We start from the raw sequence: 19,036 nt of genomic DNA, 5'->3' as shown, positions 1-19,036 counted from the left end.
CAACACAGGTTATAGGTTAGACTATATATTCATAGGTAGATCAGAGACTGAGCTGAGTGACTGAGGAGCTGTGATTTTGGCGAGCGGGTCTTCTCCAAAGCTGGAGAGGTGGTGAGGCAGAAGAGGAGCTGATTAAAGCCCAGCACTGTTGAAATTATTCTTTTTTTGAATAAAAATTGCTGATAGTTGCACAATCACCGTCTCCTATCCCCTCTATTCTAATTTACAAATTACAGTATCATAAGCACAAGTTGCAGAAGCACATGCCTTTCTCACTTTTCCCGTCACATTCCATCCAAATATTGTTTGAGGACTGATGAATCTACATATAGTCTACAATAAAGGCTTTCATAACCAGTATGTGTGCATCTGTAGGGACTATTTATTACATTAAGAAAGACACAATAATGAAGATGACATTTTTTATTAGTATTTTTCAAGGACAAACCACATCAGTCATGAATTACTGCAAGCATTTGTCACAGCACTCGCTCAGGGTAATTCTCAAAACAATCCAGCAGATGTCCAGCAGATGTCACCCTTCAAACTGTATCAAACGCCTCGAAGCAGTGTGTCAATTTTCAGCCAGTTGTGTTGAAGTGGCTCATTGGTTCATGAGGCCTCGAAATTTCCATCACTAGTAGAAGGCTATGCCGATCTCAACCAGTGTTGCCAACTCCTCAGTAAGAAAAGTAGCTATTGGCTGTCCTAAAAGTCGCCAGAAGTCGCTAATAACGTCATCATCTAATTTGAATATAATTTGCACAACATGACGTTATCACAGATGCTGTAGAAATAAAACGTGGGAGAGATCATCGAATACATTATCAACGTTTTAATATTGTTTGGTAAATTCCATCTTCATAAATGTAGAGTATTTAAAGGGAATTTACACGGACTTCTGGCTGAATTTGAACAACATATAAGCAGTATTAAGCTTATACACTCTCCCAAATGACCGAGGTGAAGTTAGTTAGTTTTACGTTGGATAATCGACAGATATTCGACAGACATCCGCTTCGGTTTACTCTCTTCTTTACTGCGGGTAAACGTCCTGTTCGCCAGAGCGACTCTGAGCAAGCCACTCCAACATTTCAAGTGCGCACGTATTGCAGACGTTACAGTAAACAAGCGGTGATTGTAGACGGCTACGTCGAGCACCAACTTCCTGTTTTCAAAATAAAAAGATGGGATATTCAAACCAGAGATACTGTGTTTACCGCGACCCTTAATTGGACTAAGCGGTGGAAGAAGATACTGTGTTTAAAGATATTGAGAAGCTGTTGATCGAAAATGCTAATGTTTACATTTAAAATGAATTAAAAATATAAACCAATTTAAAATGCAAAAACAAGAGGCGTATAATCATCTTGGGACTCCGACGAGGGTGATCGCATCTCCTCCACTCTCCCTTATCTCTGTTCTCTGCTTTAACCTTCAAGTCCCTACTTCACCAGACTGTGAATTCCTCAAATTATATTGGATATCAGATCTATTGGACTACTATTGGATTAACCATGGAATTGATCAGCTGGTCTCTGATCAGAGACCAGCTGATCAATATCATATTTTCGACAAGAAGGTCAGGACCAGGGGATCCTACCTGCCCAGATGGAATGTATCCTGCAGGCTATGTTCTCAACTCCTGGGGGTCTTGGCGTTTTGCATGCTTGGCGCCCTTCTCCGTTGAGGACATCGAGGATTTATTCATTTTTGGTCTCACGGTAGCGGGGCTGGTACGTTTTGGCTTATGTGCTGCCCTGATCTACCGGAAAATTGGCAAGACGGCGGCATCAAGAACCACGGCCCCTCGTTTGTCCGTCATGATTAACGAGGTTGGCAAGGCAGTGCATTCTCAGAATGCAATGACTCTTGAACTCAGACGCAAATTGGATGACATGTTGGAGCAGATGCGTGCCTTGTAGTTGAAGCTGAAGATTTCAGAGGCCAGTGAATATTCTTAATTCATAATTGGGATTTGGTTGTTCAAGTGGAACTGTTAAAAGTGTTTTTCACTGCTCAAACCACATTACAGGCTTATCAAGCCTGAAGGTCAAATTGCCCGACTGTTTTCCCTCCAGAGGAATGTCTTCAGCCTGGGGATCATTTGGCTGTTTCTGATCTCAACTCACAAAGACAATAAACTGTTTTTCACAGGAAGTAATGTTAAAGAATGCCTTCACTTTTGTTATGTACAATTTTTCTCTCTCTCTTTGTGGCCTCGTCCTTTGTTCATTTGCTGTGTTGGAAAAAACACGTTGTGACAGACAAAAAAGAAAAAACACCTTACTACAAATAAACTTGATTGTTGGTGTGTTTCTTTATTTTACCATTAAAATTGGCTATCACTTCTCAAATTAACATAACTTCTCAAGGCCAGGGATCCTCAAAGTCTGGAGACTAATTTGTCACAGCGCATTAGTCACAAAAAAAACAAATCCTTGCGTGAACAGTCATCTATGTGTCCCAAAACGGTGCCAATATGTTGGTCAAGTTCAAACATTTAGAGCACTCAGATCAACGTTTGAACAATAAGTCACAATAAAAGATCCAAAGCCAAACAAAGGAGCAGAGTAAACTATGGCACTAAGTCGAACACAAACCTCCACAAGGCACAACCGGTGCTTCAACCATATTCTTTCAAAACATATTTTCTCCTCAATCAGCAATTTGTGACATCATAAGGCAAAAAGGTGAATAAATCAAACAGAAATTAAATATGTATCTTAAAGCAAATACAGCTCACAGCCAAAATGCGAGTCTTTCCTGACACAAAGCACCACTTCCCCACAAAATCTGTTCAAATCCATCATGTACTTTATGAGATGCAGTGCACTCAGGGTTGATCACATGACTTCCATCCTTCCCTCTAACACCCTACAGCGTAGCGTGATAAAGGTGATTAAAATAAATTTTAACAGCAGTTATTACCTCTTCCTCTGAGGAGGGGCCACATGAGTGTTTGTCATCAAACCTAAAGAAATGACTAATTTTATCAAAATGAAGAAAAAAATAGTATTGATTAAAATCCAGATGTGAATTTAGTTGTTTATGACCACTTTATATCATATTAGGTCATGACTGATGATACAAATGTTTGTCAAACACATGAACTTTACCAGATTATATGCAAGATACATAAAATAAGTTATTGCATTTTGTGTTGCTTTTTTGGAGCTTCCAAAGGGGTCTCAGTGAAGGGTTTAAGACTATTTTCTTACTGTATCAACAGACTGATTTAAGCACATTTTAAAACCTGAACTTGTCAGAAACATGTCATTTTAAAAGTATCTTACAAAGTGCTCATGCATGCAACAGTACATTTGTTAAGAGACATGCAGAACAATGAGTGTATGTCATGAAACTTTGCATTCTGTCAGGACTGGATTCAAAACATCTGTGAGACAGAGTCACTAAGCAGACACCCATATTTATGAGTGAGCTCAACCTCTTGTGTAATGTGGTACTGATAAAATAAAATATAAAAGACACTGAAGGTCAACACAAATTTTATTGTGTGAAATATCTTCATAAGGCAAAATCACCATTTGTGTGTTTAGTTTCTTACAAGCATATTCAACCATGATCACACAAACCTGTGGGCTCTCATCATTTCAAAGAAACACTTGGATAAATGCACTGACAGCACAGTTCTAAATAAGCTCAAGCCATGGTATTCTGAAAATTAATCTGGGCAATCACAACATTTGTGCATTTCATGATTACTTACAACATGCATTTCCAGGATATTATTAAATTAACATATATGGATCACATTAGGGGTGGTGGACAAGTGGTTAAATGTGCTTGTTTCTAGTGTGGAAGGTTCTCTGTTCAAGGCCACCCCTACTCATTCTCCATGTAATGTGGAGTTGCATCAGGAACGACATACAGTGAAAATTTGTGCCACATCAACATGCAGATCCACCTTGGAGCTGCTGTGTTGACCCCAAGTAAAACAACAGATAAGACAAGGGTCCTGTCATTTTCAACCCTGCATGTTCATTTTAGGAACATGCAGCGTTGGACTGCTTTTTGTCACAATTTAAAGCCATCTCAAAAAGGCCATTGGTGGTCAAATTGCATATGTAGGTCAGAGAGGCAAATGATTTTTCTCATGTATGACTTGACAGGTGTTGAACAAGATTTTTTTCCAGATATTTTAGGGCATGAAGAACAACCAAATGGCTTCACACCTGGATGAATTCTCATATGTTCTATTAGCTTTTCATTCAAATCTATTACAACACTCACAACAGACGAATGGTTCTTCTCCTATTTAATTCCTCATGTTTGAAACAGCTTTTTCCCATAGATTTTACCACACTCAGAACAGAAAAATGTATTCTCCTGTACGAACACTCCATTTTTTTTCCCTGCCAAAATCTTTAAACACAGTGAAAATAAATGTATTTTTTTCCTGTATGAATTGGCATGTGTTGAGCTTGCTTTTTTCCTCCAAATGTTGTACCACATGAACAACAATTAAATGATTTCTGTTGTAACACTTCTATTTCATTCATATTTCATTTACTCCACTGAGAACAATTTTTTTCTCATGTATAAATTGATGAATTAAACTTGATTTTCTTCCTCTATATATTTCACCATGCTAAAAACAACCAAATAATATCGCTACTCTAGAAACTCTTGTGTTGTGTTGGTATGTCACACTAATCTTTAACCACGCTCCGAACAGACAAATCATTACTTTTTCAGTTGGTAAATCCGCTTTTTATCCTCTCCTCAATTACTGCCTTTTTCCTTCTGCACCACTTCTCATGCCTTGAGTAAGCGAAGCAGTAAAAGATCTTTTTCTTCTCTTCAATGGTCCAATTTACAGTGGTGTAGTTTAGTTTGTTACTCTCCTCTATGAATTCTCATATGTCTGTTCAGATCACTTTTTCGCCCAAATGTTTTACCACAATCAGAACAGCCATCTATTTTCTTTCCTGTATGAATTTTCATATGGGTATACATACATCTTTTTTGTCCAAAACTTTCACCACACTCTGAACAGACAAATGGTTTCTTTCCCTTATGAATTCTCATGTGTCTGCTCAGACAGCTTTTTTGCCCAAAACGTTTACCACACTCTGAACAGATGAATGGTCTCTCTCCTGTGTGAATTCTCATGTGTCTGTTCAGAGCGCTTTTTTGTCCAAGTATTTTACCACACTCAGAACAGATGAATGGTTTCTCTCCTGTATGACTTCTCATATGTGTTTTGAGACAGCTTTTTTGCCCAAATCTTTTGCCACACTGAAAACATACAAATGGTTTCTCTCCTGTATGAATCCTCATATGTGATTTCAGACAGCTTTTTTGTCCAAATATTTTACCACACTCAGAACAGACAAATGGTCTTTCTCCTGTATGAATTCTCATGTGTGTTTTCACACTGCTTTTTTGCCCAAATCTTTTACCACATTGACAACAGACAAATGATTTCTCTCCTGTATGACTCTGCATGTGTCTGTTCAGTGAACTTTTCTGTCCAAATATTTTACCACATTCAAAACAGACAAATGGTTTTTCACCTGTATGAATTTTCATGTGTGTATACAGATTGCCCTTTTGCCCAAATCTTTTACCACATACGGAGCAGCCAAATAGTTTTTTTCCTGTATCACTGGTTGAGTGTGTCTTCATATTACCTATGTGTGTGCACCTTTTATTACACTCAAGACATCTAAAGATATTCTCACTTGCTTGAATTCTCTTGCGTTGCTTTGAGTTGCTCACATAACCAAATGCTTTTCCACATTCAGAGCAATTAAACTGCTTCCTAGCATCATTACACCTGCTATTGCCAACAGAAGTATCACTGTTGTTTAGGCAGTTAAAACCTGAGGTTTGATGACCCTGTGATGTCAATGGCTTTTCTTCATTTTCTGCCTTCACAGGAACAGCTGTAAAGGGTATCGTAGTGACAGCAGCCTGTTCCAGCTGGTCAAGTAGTTGTCTCTCCTGATTTGTGCAGAGTTCCTCTTGTTCCTCTTTAATGCCCTTCTGGTCAACACTCAGATTCAACTCCTTTTGTTCAGGAAGGATTTCTTCTTTTTTTACCAGGTCCAGCATGTCTGCAAATTAAGTAATCAAAATATTAACATGAAGAACAGCATCACAATAAAGATGAGGCAGAAGAGTGGTGAGCGTGACCTGACCTCATTGCACTGATGGAACTGATGTTGATGACACTCATGTCACTCAATTACCGGAATGCTGAGTTCCATCATGATCTGTTTTGCATGTTTGCCTTTTTTGTGCTTTGTTTATTTCATGTTTTTGCTTGTTATTATGGCTAAAGCAGTCATCTCTCTGAGTCCGGTCTGCTTGACGTTTCCTCCTACAGTCAGAAAAAAAACAAAACAAAAAAACACCCAAGGAAGTTTTTTTTTCCTTTTCCATGATGCCTACATGCTTGCTCTCACACAACTTTCATTTAGTTAGTATACAACAGAACAGAAGTTACATAAGTAATCAGAGCTGAGAGCAGTCAGTCTGTCAGCTCCTGTCATTTGTACTGCTGCTTCATTTTTAATATGAAGTCCCAACATCTATTATATTACAAAGCTATACTTGATAAATATCAATCAATCAATCAATTTTATTTATATAGCACCAAATCACAACAAACAGTTGCCCCAAGGCGCTTTATATTGTAAGGCAAGGCCATACAATAATTACGTAAAAACCCCAATGGTCAAAACGACCCCCTGTGAGCAAGCACTTGGCGACAGTGGGAAGGAAAAACTCCCTTTTAACAGGAAGAAACCTCCAGCAGAACCAGGCTCAGGGACGGGCAGTCTTCTGCTGGGACTGGTTGGGGCTGAGGGAGAGAACCAGGAAAAAGACATGCTGTGGAGGGGAGCAGAGATCAATCACTAATGATTAAATGCAGAGTGGTGCATACAGAGCAAAAAGAGAAAGAAACACTCAGTGCATTATGGGAACCCCCCAGCAGTCTAAGTCTATAGCAGCATAACTAAGGGATGGTTCAGGGTCACCTGATCCAGCCCTAACTATAAGCTTTAGCAAAAAGGAAAGTTTTAAGCCTAATCTTAAAAGTAGAGAGGGTGTCTGTCTCCCTGATCCGAATTGGGAGCTGGTTCCACAGGACAGGAGCCTGAAAGCTGAAGGCTCTGCCTCCCATTCTACTCTTACAAACCCTAGGAACTACAAGCAAGCCTGCAGTCTGAGAGCGAAGCGCTCTATTGGGGTGATATGGTACTATGAGGTCCCTAAGATAAGAAGGGACCTGATTATTCAAAACCTTATAAGTAAGAAGAAGAATTTTAAATTCTATTCTAGAATTAACAGGAAGCCAATGAAGAGAGGCCAATATGGGTGAGATATGCTCTCTCCTTCTAGTCCCTGTCAGTACTCTAGCTGCAGCATTCTGAATTAACTGAAGGCTTTTCAGGGAACTTTTAGGACAACCTGATAATGAATTACAATAGTCCAGCCTAGAGGAAATAAATGCATGAATTAGTTTTTCAGCATCACTCTGAGACAAGACCTTTCTAATTTTAGAGATATTGCGTAAATGCAAAAAAGCAGTCTTACATATTTGTTTAATATGCGCTTTGAATGACATATCCTGATAAGATTTGTGGGGCCAAGTACAATAACTTCAGTTTTATCTGAGTTTAAAAGCAGGAAATTAGAGGTCATCCATGTCCTTATGTCTGTAAGACAATCCTGCAGTTTAGCTAATTGGTGTGTGTCCTCTGGTTCCATGGATAGATAAAGCTGGGTATCATCTGCGTAACAATAAAAATTTAAGCAACGCCGTCTAATAATACTGCCTAAGGGAAGCATGTATAAAGTGAATAAAATTGGTCCTAGCACAGAACCTTGTGGAACTCCATAATTAACCTTAGTCTGTGAAGAAGATTCCCCATTTACATGAACAAATTGTAATCTATTAGATAAATATGATTCAAACCACCGCAGCACAGTGCCTTTAATACCTATGGCGTGCTCTAATCTCTGTAATAAAATTTTATGGTCAACAGTATCAAAAGTAGCACTGAGGTCTAACAGAACAAGCACAGAGATGAGTCCACTGTCTGAGGCCATAAGAAGATCATTTGTAACCTTCACTAATGCTGTTTCTGTACTATGATGAATTCTAAAACCTGACTGAAACTCTTCAAATAGACCATTCCTCTGCAGATGATCAGTTAGCTGTTTTACAACTACCCTTTCAAGAATTTTTGAGAGAAAAGGAAGGTTGGAGATTGGCCTATAATTAGCTAAGATAGCTGGGTCAAGTGATGGCTTTTTAAGTAATGGTTCAATTACTGCCACCTTAAAAGCCTGTGGTACATAGCCAACTAATAAAGACAGATTGATCATATTTAAGATCGAAGCATTAAATAATGGTAGGGCTTCCTTGAGCAGCCTGGTAGGAATGGGGTCTAATAGACATGTTGATGGTTTGGATGAAGTAAGTAATGAAAATAACTCAGAACAATCTGAGAGAAAGAGTCTAACCAAATACCGGCATCACTGAAAGCAGCCAAAGATAACGATACGTCTTTGGGATGGTTATGAGTAATTTTTTCTCTAATAGTTAAAATTTTCTTAGCAAAGAAAGTCATGAAGTCATTACTAGTTAAAGTTAAAGGAATACTCGGCTCAAAAGAGCTCTGACTCTTTGTCAGCTTGGCTACAGTGCTGAAAAGAAACCTGGGGTTGTTCTTATTTTCTTCAATTAGTGATGAGTAGTAAGATGTCCTAGCTTTACGGAGGGCTTTTTTATAGAGCAACAGACTCTTTTTCCAGGCTAAGTGAAGATCTTCTAAATTAGTGAGACGCCATTTCCTCTCCAACTTACGGGTTATCTGCTTTAAGCTGCGAGTTTGTGAGTTATACCATGGAGTCAGGCACTTCTGATTTAAAGCTCTCTTTTTCAGAGGAGCTACAGCATCCAAAGTTGTCTTCAATGAGGATGTAAAACTATTGACGAGATACTCTATCTCACTTACAGAGTTTAGGTAGCTACTCTGCACTGTGTTGGTATATGGCATTAGAGAACATAAAGAAGGAAACATATCCTTAAACCTAGTTACAGCGCTTTCTGAAAGACTTCTAGTGTAATGAAACTTATTCCCCACTGCTGGGTAGTCCATCAGAGTAAATGTAAATGTTATTAAGAAATGATCAGACAGAAGGGAGTTTTCAGGGAATACTGTTAAGTCTTCAATTTCCATACCATAAGTCAGAACAAGATCTAAGATATGATTAAAGTGGTGGGTGGACTCATTTACATTTTGAGCAAAGCCAATTGAGTCTAATAATAGATTAAATGCAGTGCTGAGGCTGTCATTCTCAGCATCTGTGTGGATGTTAAAATTGCCCACTATAATTATCTTATCTGAGCTAAGCACTAAGTCAGACAAAAGTTCTGAAAATTCACAGAGAAACTCACACTAACGACCAGGAGGACGATAGATAACAACAAATAAAACTGGTTTTTGGGACTTCCAAATTGGATGGACAAGACTAAGAGTCAAGCTTTCAAATGAATTAAAGCTCTGTCTGGGTTTTTGATTAATTAATAAGCTGGAATGGAAGATTGCTGCTAATCCTCCGCCTCGGCCCGTGCTACGAGCGTTCTGGCAGTTAGTGTGACTCGGGGGTGTTGACTCATTTAAACTAACATATTCATCCTGCTGTAACCAGGTTTCTGTAAGGCAGAATAAATCAATATGTTGATCAATTATTATATCATTTACTAACAGGGACTTAGAAGAGAGAGACCTAATGTTTAATAGACCACATTTAACTGTTTTAGTCTGTGGTGCAGTTGAAGGTGCTATATTATTTTTTCTTTTTGAATTTTTATGCTTAAATAGATTTTTGCTGGTTATTGGTGGTCTGGGAGCAGGCACCGTCTCTATGGGGATGGGGTAATGAGGGGATGGCAGGGGGAGAGAAGCTGCAGAGAGATGTGTAAGACTACAACTCTGCTTCCTGGTCCCAACCCTGGATAGTCATGGTTTGGAGGATTTAAGAAAATTGGCCAGATTTCTAGAAATGAGAGCTGCTCCATCCAAAGTGGGATGGATGCCGTCTCTCCTAACAAGACCAGGTTTTCCCCAGAAGCTTTGCCAATTATCTATGAAGCCCACCTCATTTTTTGGACACCACTCAGACAGCCAGCAATTCAAGGAGAACATGCGGCTAAACATGTCATGTTTATCAAATAGATGATAAAGTCATATTGTGATTATTGTGGAAAAGGCTTTGACTGCAATTTGGGAGATATAGTAAATGCATGGTTTTGTCATTTTCAACTCAAGTCCATAAGTCTTTAGACCATGATAGTTTTGTAATTTTACATCTGTACAACACCGTGAAGTTGAAATGAACAATAAAGATCTGTCCTTGTTGTGGAAACTATTACCTTTAATTGCAGAGTTGAAGCCCTGCGGTAGACTGGCATCCTGTCCAGGGTTTACCCTGCCTTACATCCTATGAATACTGCGATTGGCTCGAGCTGCTATACTGACAGGACATAATCTCAATTCTACCCCTTGGCCCTTCCCCTTCCCCTCCGTTTTGCGTGGGCATGAGAGACAGAGGGGTATCTCAATTCTCTTTTTTGAGCAAGGCAGAGGGGTAGGCAGAGGGCTACAAACCCCTTCAAATGGAATGAATCTGGATGCACACTCCGTTTGGAGGGGTAGGAGGAGCTTACCGCTGTCTCCAAAGAAACAAACATGGCGCCGAAAGAGTCGCACAAATTGTAAGCAGCTTTCATTACAAATTATAAAGTTAGAACCTGCCAAAAAACTTTACAGGCAATTGCCTATGACAGCAACGTGTATGCTGCTAGATGCAAGTTGCATATATTGTCGTTGTGACTGAATATCATAACTTCGCTCGTGCTGAGGCGTTAAGACACTTTTATATCTCACAACGGAGAAAATCATGATAAAAGATAAGCATGTTAATTTGTATGTTCATAAATCTCCGGATAATATTGATCCCTGCTGTTGGATTTCAAGGTCTGTAACACGTGTGTATTTTGCAAACAAACAGGGAGCCCTGAGCACACTCGTCTCCTAATAAGCTTTCGGGCAGAAAATGAGAAGTTTCACCAATGGGAGTTTGGAAAATATATACACACACATGTATATGTGTAACACATAACCTGATGCCCTAATAGACTGCTATTATTTTTGTCAAGGAAATTTCTAAAGGAAATAGGGCTGGATGCAAAAAATGGGAGAATTTGAAAAAGAAATATAAGGTTAACAGAACTAGATGCATCCCATAACATACGAGGTCTGTTAGAAAAGTATCCGACCTTTTTATTTTTTTCAAAAACCTGATGGATTTGAATCACATGTGCTTGCATGAGCCAACCTTGAACCTTTGTGTGCATGCATGAGTTTTTTCACGCCTGTCGGTTGTGTCATTTGCTTGTAAGCAGCCTTTGTGTGAGGATGGGTGTAGTCTCTCATCCTTTTTTTCTTTGCAAGGAAATGGTGGAACGACTGGAGCAGCGTGACTGCATCAAATTTTGCCAGATACTGGGCGACAGTCAGGTGGAAACCATTCGGATTATTCAGACGGTTTTCGGTGACGATCCTCTGGCCATCACACAGATTAAGGAGCGGTACAACCAGTTTAAAGACGGCCGCACAACGGTGGAGAGCGAGCCGCGCTCCGGTCGGCCATCAACATGTTGAAATTACCAGATCATTTCCAAAGTGAACGCTGTGGTGATGCGGGACCGTCGTGTGACTATCTGAGAAATTGTGGAAGAGGTGGACATCAGCACTTTTTCGGCACGTTCCACTGTGACAGAAGATTTTGCCATGAAGAGTGGCGGCGAAATTCATCGGCACAAAGCTGATGGCGCAGCAAAAGCGCCACCATGTTGAAGCCTCACAGGACATGTTGTGACATGTCCAGCTCGTCCACCATTCGGAAGATTTACACGGCTTTGGGTGGCTTTTCAGTCGTGTGACTATCCCAGAAATTGTGGAGGAGCTGGACATGTCACAACATGTCCTGTGAGACTTCAACACGGTGGCGCTTTTGCTGCGCCATTAGCTTCGTGCCGATGAATTTCGCCGCCACTCTTTTCACGGCAAAATCTTCTGTTACAGTGGAATGTGCCGAAAAAGTGCTGATGTCCACCTCTTCCGCAATTTCTTGGATAGTCACACGACGGTCCCACATCACCACAGCGTTCACTTTGGAATGATCCGGTCATTTCAGCATGTTGATGGCCGCCCGGAGCGTGGCGCGCTCTCCACCATTGTGCGGCTGTCTTTAAACCGGTTTTACCGCTCCTTAATCTGTGTGATGTCCAGAGGATTGTCACCGAAAGCCGTCTGAATAATCCGAATGGTTTCCACCTGGCTGTCGCCCACTTTGTGGAAAAATTTGATGCAGTCGCGCTGCTCCAGTCGTTCCGCCATTTTCCTTGCAAAGAAAAAATGACGAGAGACTACAACCATCCACACACAAAGGCTGCTTACAAGCAAATGACGCAACTGACAGGCGTGAAAAAACTCACGCATGCGCACAAAGGTTCAAGGTTGGCTCATGCAAGCACACGTGATTCAAATCCATCAGGTTTTTGAAAAAAATAAAAAGGTCGGATACATACAGGTGCTGGTCATATAATTAAAATATCATGAAAAAGTTGATTTATTTCAGTAATTCCATTCAAAAAGTGAAACTTGTATTCATTCCACACAGACTGATATATTTCAAGAGTTTATTTATTTTAATTACTAATGAATTAATAATTAATCAATTAACAATATTATTACTATTAGTAATGATTAATTATTATTACTATTAACAATTAATTACTAATTCATTATTAATATTATTAATTATTATTATTAATTATATTATTATTATAAATTACTAATTAATTAAATTGATTATTAATACCACAAAATTCTCCGACATGATTGCGATGCGTCGAAGAAATCTGCAACTTTTTCTATTTCTTTGCATTTTCGCAGAAAGGCGAATAAATAAAAAGAGCAAACAGGCTACTGCAACAAGCTGCGCTTCGGTTGCCATGTTGACAAACAGTGAAGATGGCAGTTTGAGACGGGCAGTTTTTTTTTTTCCCCCATAAGGCGTAGGAGTGTCTCAATTCTTAGGGCTAGAGACACACCCCTTTGCCTTACCCCTTGTTTTAAAGGGGTGCTGGATGCTGGCCACTGTTAATGAGTATTTTTCACTTTCCTTATGCAAATCTGTATTTATACTTTTACTTGAGTCATTTTTTGAGCGAGTAATGTACTTTTTACTGAAGTACATTTGCCATAGGGCTTCATTGCAACAAATCTTTTGGAAACTGCGTGCAGTAGCTGCAGGTTCTGAGAGATGCGTGTGTGACAAAACAGAGGAACCACCTGTTTCTGGGCTACAATAAATCCAACAACACAAAACAAGATGCGCCTAGTGACAAATTCTGGCTACATCTGAACAATTTTTACGCCTCAGTCAAGATCAGGGGTCAAGCTTTCACTTTTTGTTGTTATAAAGCACAAATCATTTTGATGCAAGTATTTGGCATGTTGTAAATAAAGTAAAAGACATATTCAGTGACTTGAAAGTGTACATGATTCCATCCCCTGACTTGTCTGAAGACAACTGTCAATATAAATACAAACACCATACAGTACCATACTATTTGTGTTTTTAATGACTGATGTAAATGAAGTACAAGACATATTCAGTGACCTGGAAAAGTAAATTTATCCATCCCCTGACTTGTCTGAAGAAAACTGGCAATAAAACCGATGATTTACATGTGTTACACTAGGAAGGAGAAAAGGACTTGTACTGACTGGCCAGACAAAGGGCCCAAGCTAGAAAGGATGTGCAGCAGGTTAGGGCGATAAAGGATCCAGATGGTAATGTGCTAACAAATGAGATGAATGTGTTGAGAAGGTGTAAGGAATATTTTGGGGAGCTAATGAATGAAAAAAAAATGAGAGAAAAGCTGAATGATGTGGAGAGAGTAAATCAGGAAGTGCAAGAGATTAGTAAGGATGAAGTGAGAGCAGCTATGAAGAGTATGAAGACTGGAAAGGCAGGTGGTCCACATGACATTCCATTTGAGGCATGAAATGTTTAGGAGAGATGGCAGTGGAGTTCCTAACCAGACTGTTGAATAAAATCTTGGAAGAAAGAGGATGACTGAGGAGTGGAGAAGAAGTATGCTGATTCCTGTTTTAAAGAATAAGGGTGATGTGCAGAACTGCAGCAACTATAGAGGCATACAGCTGATCAGCCAGAGCATGAAGTTATAAGAAAGACTCATAGAAGGTAAGCTGAGAAAAAAGGTGAAGATGCAATTTCATGCCAAGAACGAGCACGATAGATGCAATGATTGCTTTGAGAGAACTGATGGATAAGTATTGAGAAGGCCAGAAGGACTTACATTGTGTTTGTGGATTTAGAGAAAGCGTATGACAGGGTGCCAAGAGAAGAGTTGTGGTATTGTATGAGGAAGTCTGGAGTGGCAAAGAAGCATGTGAGGGTGGTGCAGGATATATACAAGAGCACTGTGACAATAGTGAGATGTGCAGTTGGAATGTCAGATTCATTCAAACTGGGGGTGGGATTATGTCAAGGATTGGCCCTTGAGTCCTTTCTTATTTGCAATGGTGATAGACAGGTTGACGGACAAGATCAGACAAGAGTCTCCATGGACTATGATGTTTGCTGATGACACAGTGATATGGAGTGAGAGACAAAACCAGGTTGAGACTAGGCTGGAGATGCGCTCTGGAGAGAAGGGAAATGAAAGTCGGTAGGTGTTGTGGCCAAACCAAAGAAGAAAAATAAGAAAAGAATAACTAAACCTCTTTCTTTAATCTTCACCTGTTCCTCTTGTTTTACCTCTTTATTTAGTGTAGTGTCCCTAAATGGTCACTAGATGGAGGCATTGTACAGGGATTTGGCCTGCAACGTTCATGCTGCACTGATGACACACCTATTCAGTGCAGTGGGAGCAAGCAGGGCCATTGTTGGTAAGTTTGAGCTAAAAGTTCTAGTTTATTTGTTACTTCAATAACTATAATCGTGAATACGATCAGGATATTTGTATTACTGCAAGATTCTAGTTAAAATCGATTCAAGACATCCAAACCTGAGTTAGTTAGCAGATTTCTTCACAAAACATTTGCTTGTTTGTAATCTCCACTTCAGCATGAGAAATGTTTAGTTGGACATAATGTTTGTAAGACAATTTAGACAAATATTATACTTTAATTTCGCTATATTCAGAAATAAATGGATATAACGGCATTTTATTTCATAAGTGAAGTGTATACATAAAGATCACTTTAAAATAAACACTTTTTATCTTTAAAGTGTTTATTTCATTAATCTGTATTTAAAATGCATAGTTAAAAATAACACTGAAATGTATGTAAAAAGTTCATAGTGGAATCGTAAAATAGAAAATTGTACATAAAATCATATATTCAAAAACTCTTAGTTAAAATTGAGGGTTACAATTTTGGATTAAAAAGTCTAATGCCAAATTACAGATTGGAGCTTGCAGTTGGAACTTGGAAAACTGTTGATTGATTGCAGCGTCGGTTCGCAGCCACCGCGACGCTCCGCCACAGGAAAAACACCTCTGTTGGAAGCCTTAAGGACAAGTTGGAACATGTCCAGCTGTTAAACAATTTCTCATATACTCACTCCACTGAAAGCCATCAAAAACCGCCTGGATTTTACAAATGGTTATCAACACAGAGGTGTTTTTCCTGTGCTGCCGCACCGCGCCGGCTGCGTCCCGACGCACGGACCCGTCCGCACGTCTTTCATTAAAAAAATCTCCTTTAACAGTGGAATATCCGGATAAAATACTGAAACCGACTTCTTCTGAAACTTCTCTGTTCTCTCACGACGTCCTGGATCAATAGAGCCTGAAATGTGGAGGTTTTCAGCTTGAAACAGGCTGACGACGGCGCCTGGGAGTGCTGCGCGACGTCTCGCTCCGTGGGAAGTCCTTAAAGCGACAGTATCACCTCAAAATCTCTCATCAGCCGTTAAAATTTTCACGGAAAACCAGCTTAATTTTTCGAACCGTGTCCACTTCGATGTGTCTCACAGGTTTAGAAAAAATTTTGATCAAACAAAGCGCCAGTCTCTCAGCAACTTCTCAGACAAAGGAATTCCGACGAGGGGTTGGACGACTCCTCCCACAAGGAGTGCTCACAGGCGAATGACGTCACCGACAGGCGTGGAAAAACTCACGCATGCGCACGAGGGTTCAAGCATGTCTGACGTAAAAATATATAAATGAAATCCATATAGTTTTTGAAAAAATAAAAAGGACCATTACTTTATTGACAGCCCTCGTATGTCACATGTCACAGAAGCCAATAAACGTAGACCTTGTTTACCTTACTTTGGAGACCAAGCATTCGACACTGTCAACACTATTCCACTTATTAATCCTATTAACTCAACTAATAATTTGCATCACTTTTTACCAAAATTGGAGCAACTTTAACTTTTGACCCCTGTACAAAATAACACTGACCCATCGTTTTTTCAAAAGAGGAGTGTCTAAGGAGTAGTTATGCTGAATTTGATGCTTTTATCACCATTTGCATGATTATTTCAGTTATCTGCTGCACTATTGGGAGTGATGAGGATAAACAGGATTAGGGATGAACATATCAGAAGGACAGTACAGGTAGGACAGTTTGGAGACAAAGTAAAAAAGGTGAGATTGAGATGGTTTGGACATATGCAGAGGAAGGACCCAGGGTACATAGTTGAGAAGGATGCTGAGAATGGAGCCACCAGGCAGGAGGAGAAGAGCAACACCAAAGAGGAGATTCATTCACATGCTGAGGGAGGACATGCAGGCGGTTGGCGTGACAGAGGAAGATGCACAGGATGGGGTGAGATGGAAATGATTGATCTGAACCCCTAACCCAAGCAGCTGAAGAAGATTCTAAGGGGTTCATTACCTATGCAACCCATCTTCTTGGCTTTGATATTTTTATTTATTTTATTAAATTGTAGAGATGTGATTTCAGTTTGAGTTTAAGGAGGATCATTTTTGAAAATTTAATATAGAAAAGCCAGAATTCCTTTTGTGTTTGAAATGGCATAAACAAATTAAAATGTGTGTAAAAGCCCAAGACAGTGAGTACTCTTACAAGGCACTGTAGCTCAGCTAACATTTGGTTGGATGAGCATAAAGAATATTGAAACAATTTAGTTAAACCCTGAAAGGGTTAAAAGTCTCACTTTGCACAAAATTACCTACAGTTCATGTGGCGTTACAAACAGATACTGATTAAATTATGTACAAACCTCACACACAGGCACACTGAAAGCTGATGAAAATCTGCAGATCTGATGTTTTCCTCACTCGGAATTCTTTGTTCTTCAATCCACAGCGAGCTGGAAGCAGAAGAAAGCAAAAGAAGATAAAAATTAAATTGCATCATCTCACAGCATGGAATGCTGGGGAATTATGTACTTTTCTTATTTCATGTATTCTTTTGGCATACTTTGTACGGCATTGCTTATCTGGTGAAATATATAAGAATGATTCATTCAATCAAGATGTATCTTAAATAATCTGTTTCCTTTGACTCTGCTGTTTCCATGATTGCTTCTAATTTATACGAAAAGAGCCGAAGATGCACCAGCCTTGGAAACACCAGACGTCACTTCGGTTTACATTATGATCCAGTAGATGCGAGAAGACAGGTAGGAAGGCCAAATTATAAGTTACTCACTCATTCAGAAGCTTTGACAAGCAATTTTACTAATTTCTATAATGTTTCAAAAACATTGGAACATTGGAGTATGTAAACTGGTGACTCAGTTAAAATATGGTTATTAATAAGAAATCCGGTGGTGTGTGTGTGTGTTTGGGGGGGCTTAACTCCAACTCCCATTCTGTTTAGAAAATGTAATTTAACTTACAGTCATAAAACAAAGGGGGAGGGGGGTTGTGTCAGAGGTGTCACTACTCGGGATGGGTATTGATAACATTTTATTGATATCGATGGCATCATCAATTCCACTTACTGATCCGATTCCTTATCGAGTCCCTTATCAATACCTCTTGTGAATTTTCTGTGTTCTAAAAGTAGGCTTTACAGGTTTTCTATGTCAACAACATTTTATTGAGTCTTAAATAAATATGAAATTGGTCACTGGATCCTTGATCTCTGGACTTAAACTCTACATGGTTGAGCCTTGATCTCTGGACACAAATAGAAATAAACAAAATCTGTAGCTTTTCTCAAAAGCATTTCCTTTCAGAGATTAATGGCATGAATGTAACTCCATATCTCTGCGCTGAGCTCAGCCAGCTGTGCTGCACGTCACTATCAACGTAATTCATAAAGAACGCAGAACGTCTCATTTTGGGAGGAAAAAATGTTTTGGTCAATTGTAGTTTATTGTTTGTATTACAACATCTGGAAAGAGGTGTCATTTGATTTAAAACGGCGATTCGCTTTGAAGTTATTAATTCCGACTGGACTCTAACGTGACTTGGCAGAGAGCGGTGCAGCATTTGAAGCTGTGTGACCAGAACTGAGGATGATTCTCGTTTCTTGCCTGCAACAAGACAAGAGTCACAGTTAGCGACTTTAATCCGCACAAAAGTGATTCATGATTGACATCTTTAAATGGCTCTGAGAGGGGTTAACAAGCGGACTTGCCGCTTTTGAAAAGCAGCGAAGCAAAGAACCAACAAAGCAGCAGGGCGGGGCACTGCTTCATTGGTTCAAGCTTCAAATTGGAGCCGTTACAGAAGCGATTGATTACAGACCCGCTGCAGGGTCTGTAATTAAAGTAAAGAAATGATAGTTTTCCCAATAAACACCCTCCAAAACAACGGCCGCACTGAAGGACTGATCAGGGAATCATTAAGCAAAAAGGCTATTGATGTCGGTGGCTTGAATCATTCCTTAACAGTTCTCGAAAAGAACTCGATACTCATCCCTAGCCACTACCTACTACCACCATTGTCATTTTGACTGCAGATACA

The 19,036-nt window shown here is 39.5% G+C and overlaps 2 protein-coding genes and 1 long non-coding RNA gene across 4 annotated transcripts in view; all 3 read right to left on the bottom strand.

Annotated features, from left to right (window-relative positions):
- The window catches only part of LOC117521616 (gastrula zinc finger protein XlCGF57.1-like), a 221,262-nt gene that overhangs the window by 91,249 nt on the left and 110,977 nt on the right, over positions 1-19,036 (bottom strand). The window lies entirely within an intron of this gene.
- Positions 821-17,972, bottom strand: LOC117521632. The gene is made up of 3 exons (XR_004564002.1): positions 17,962-17,972; positions 2,139-2,144; positions 821-947 (listed from the first exon to the last, which is right to left on the bottom strand). It is a non-coding gene; the product is annotated as an uncharacterized LOC117521632 (long non-coding RNA).
- LOC117521622 (gastrula zinc finger protein XlCGF52.1-like) lies at positions 4,719-17,433 on the bottom strand. Of its 2 annotated transcripts, XM_034182958.1 has the most exons (3): positions 17,341-17,433; positions 6,168-6,349; positions 4,719-6,083 (listed from the first exon to the last, which is right to left on the bottom strand). In XM_034182958.1, exon 3 carries the CDS (start codon positions 6,079-6,081, stop codon positions 4,861-4,863), a length of 1,221 nt encoding a protein of 406 aa, XP_034038849.1. In that variant the 5' UTR covers positions 6,082-6,083; positions 6,168-6,349; positions 17,341-17,433; the 3' UTR covers positions 4,719-4,860. The 2 variants fall into 2 exon arrangements, with proteins under 2 accessions (XP_034038849.1, XP_034038850.1); XM_034182959.1 differs by lacking the exon at positions 6,168-6,349.

Source organism: Thalassophryne amazonica, chromosome 12, assembly GCF_902500255.1.
Source record: "Thalassophryne amazonica chromosome 12, fThaAma1.1, whole genome shotgun sequence".
NCBI classification, from domain to species: Eukaryota; Metazoa; Chordata; class Actinopteri; order Batrachoidiformes; family Batrachoididae; genus Thalassophryne; species Thalassophryne amazonica.
The sequence above is the reverse complement of the archived record's forward strand: the minus strand, read 5'-3'. Positions and strand labels throughout refer to the sequence as shown.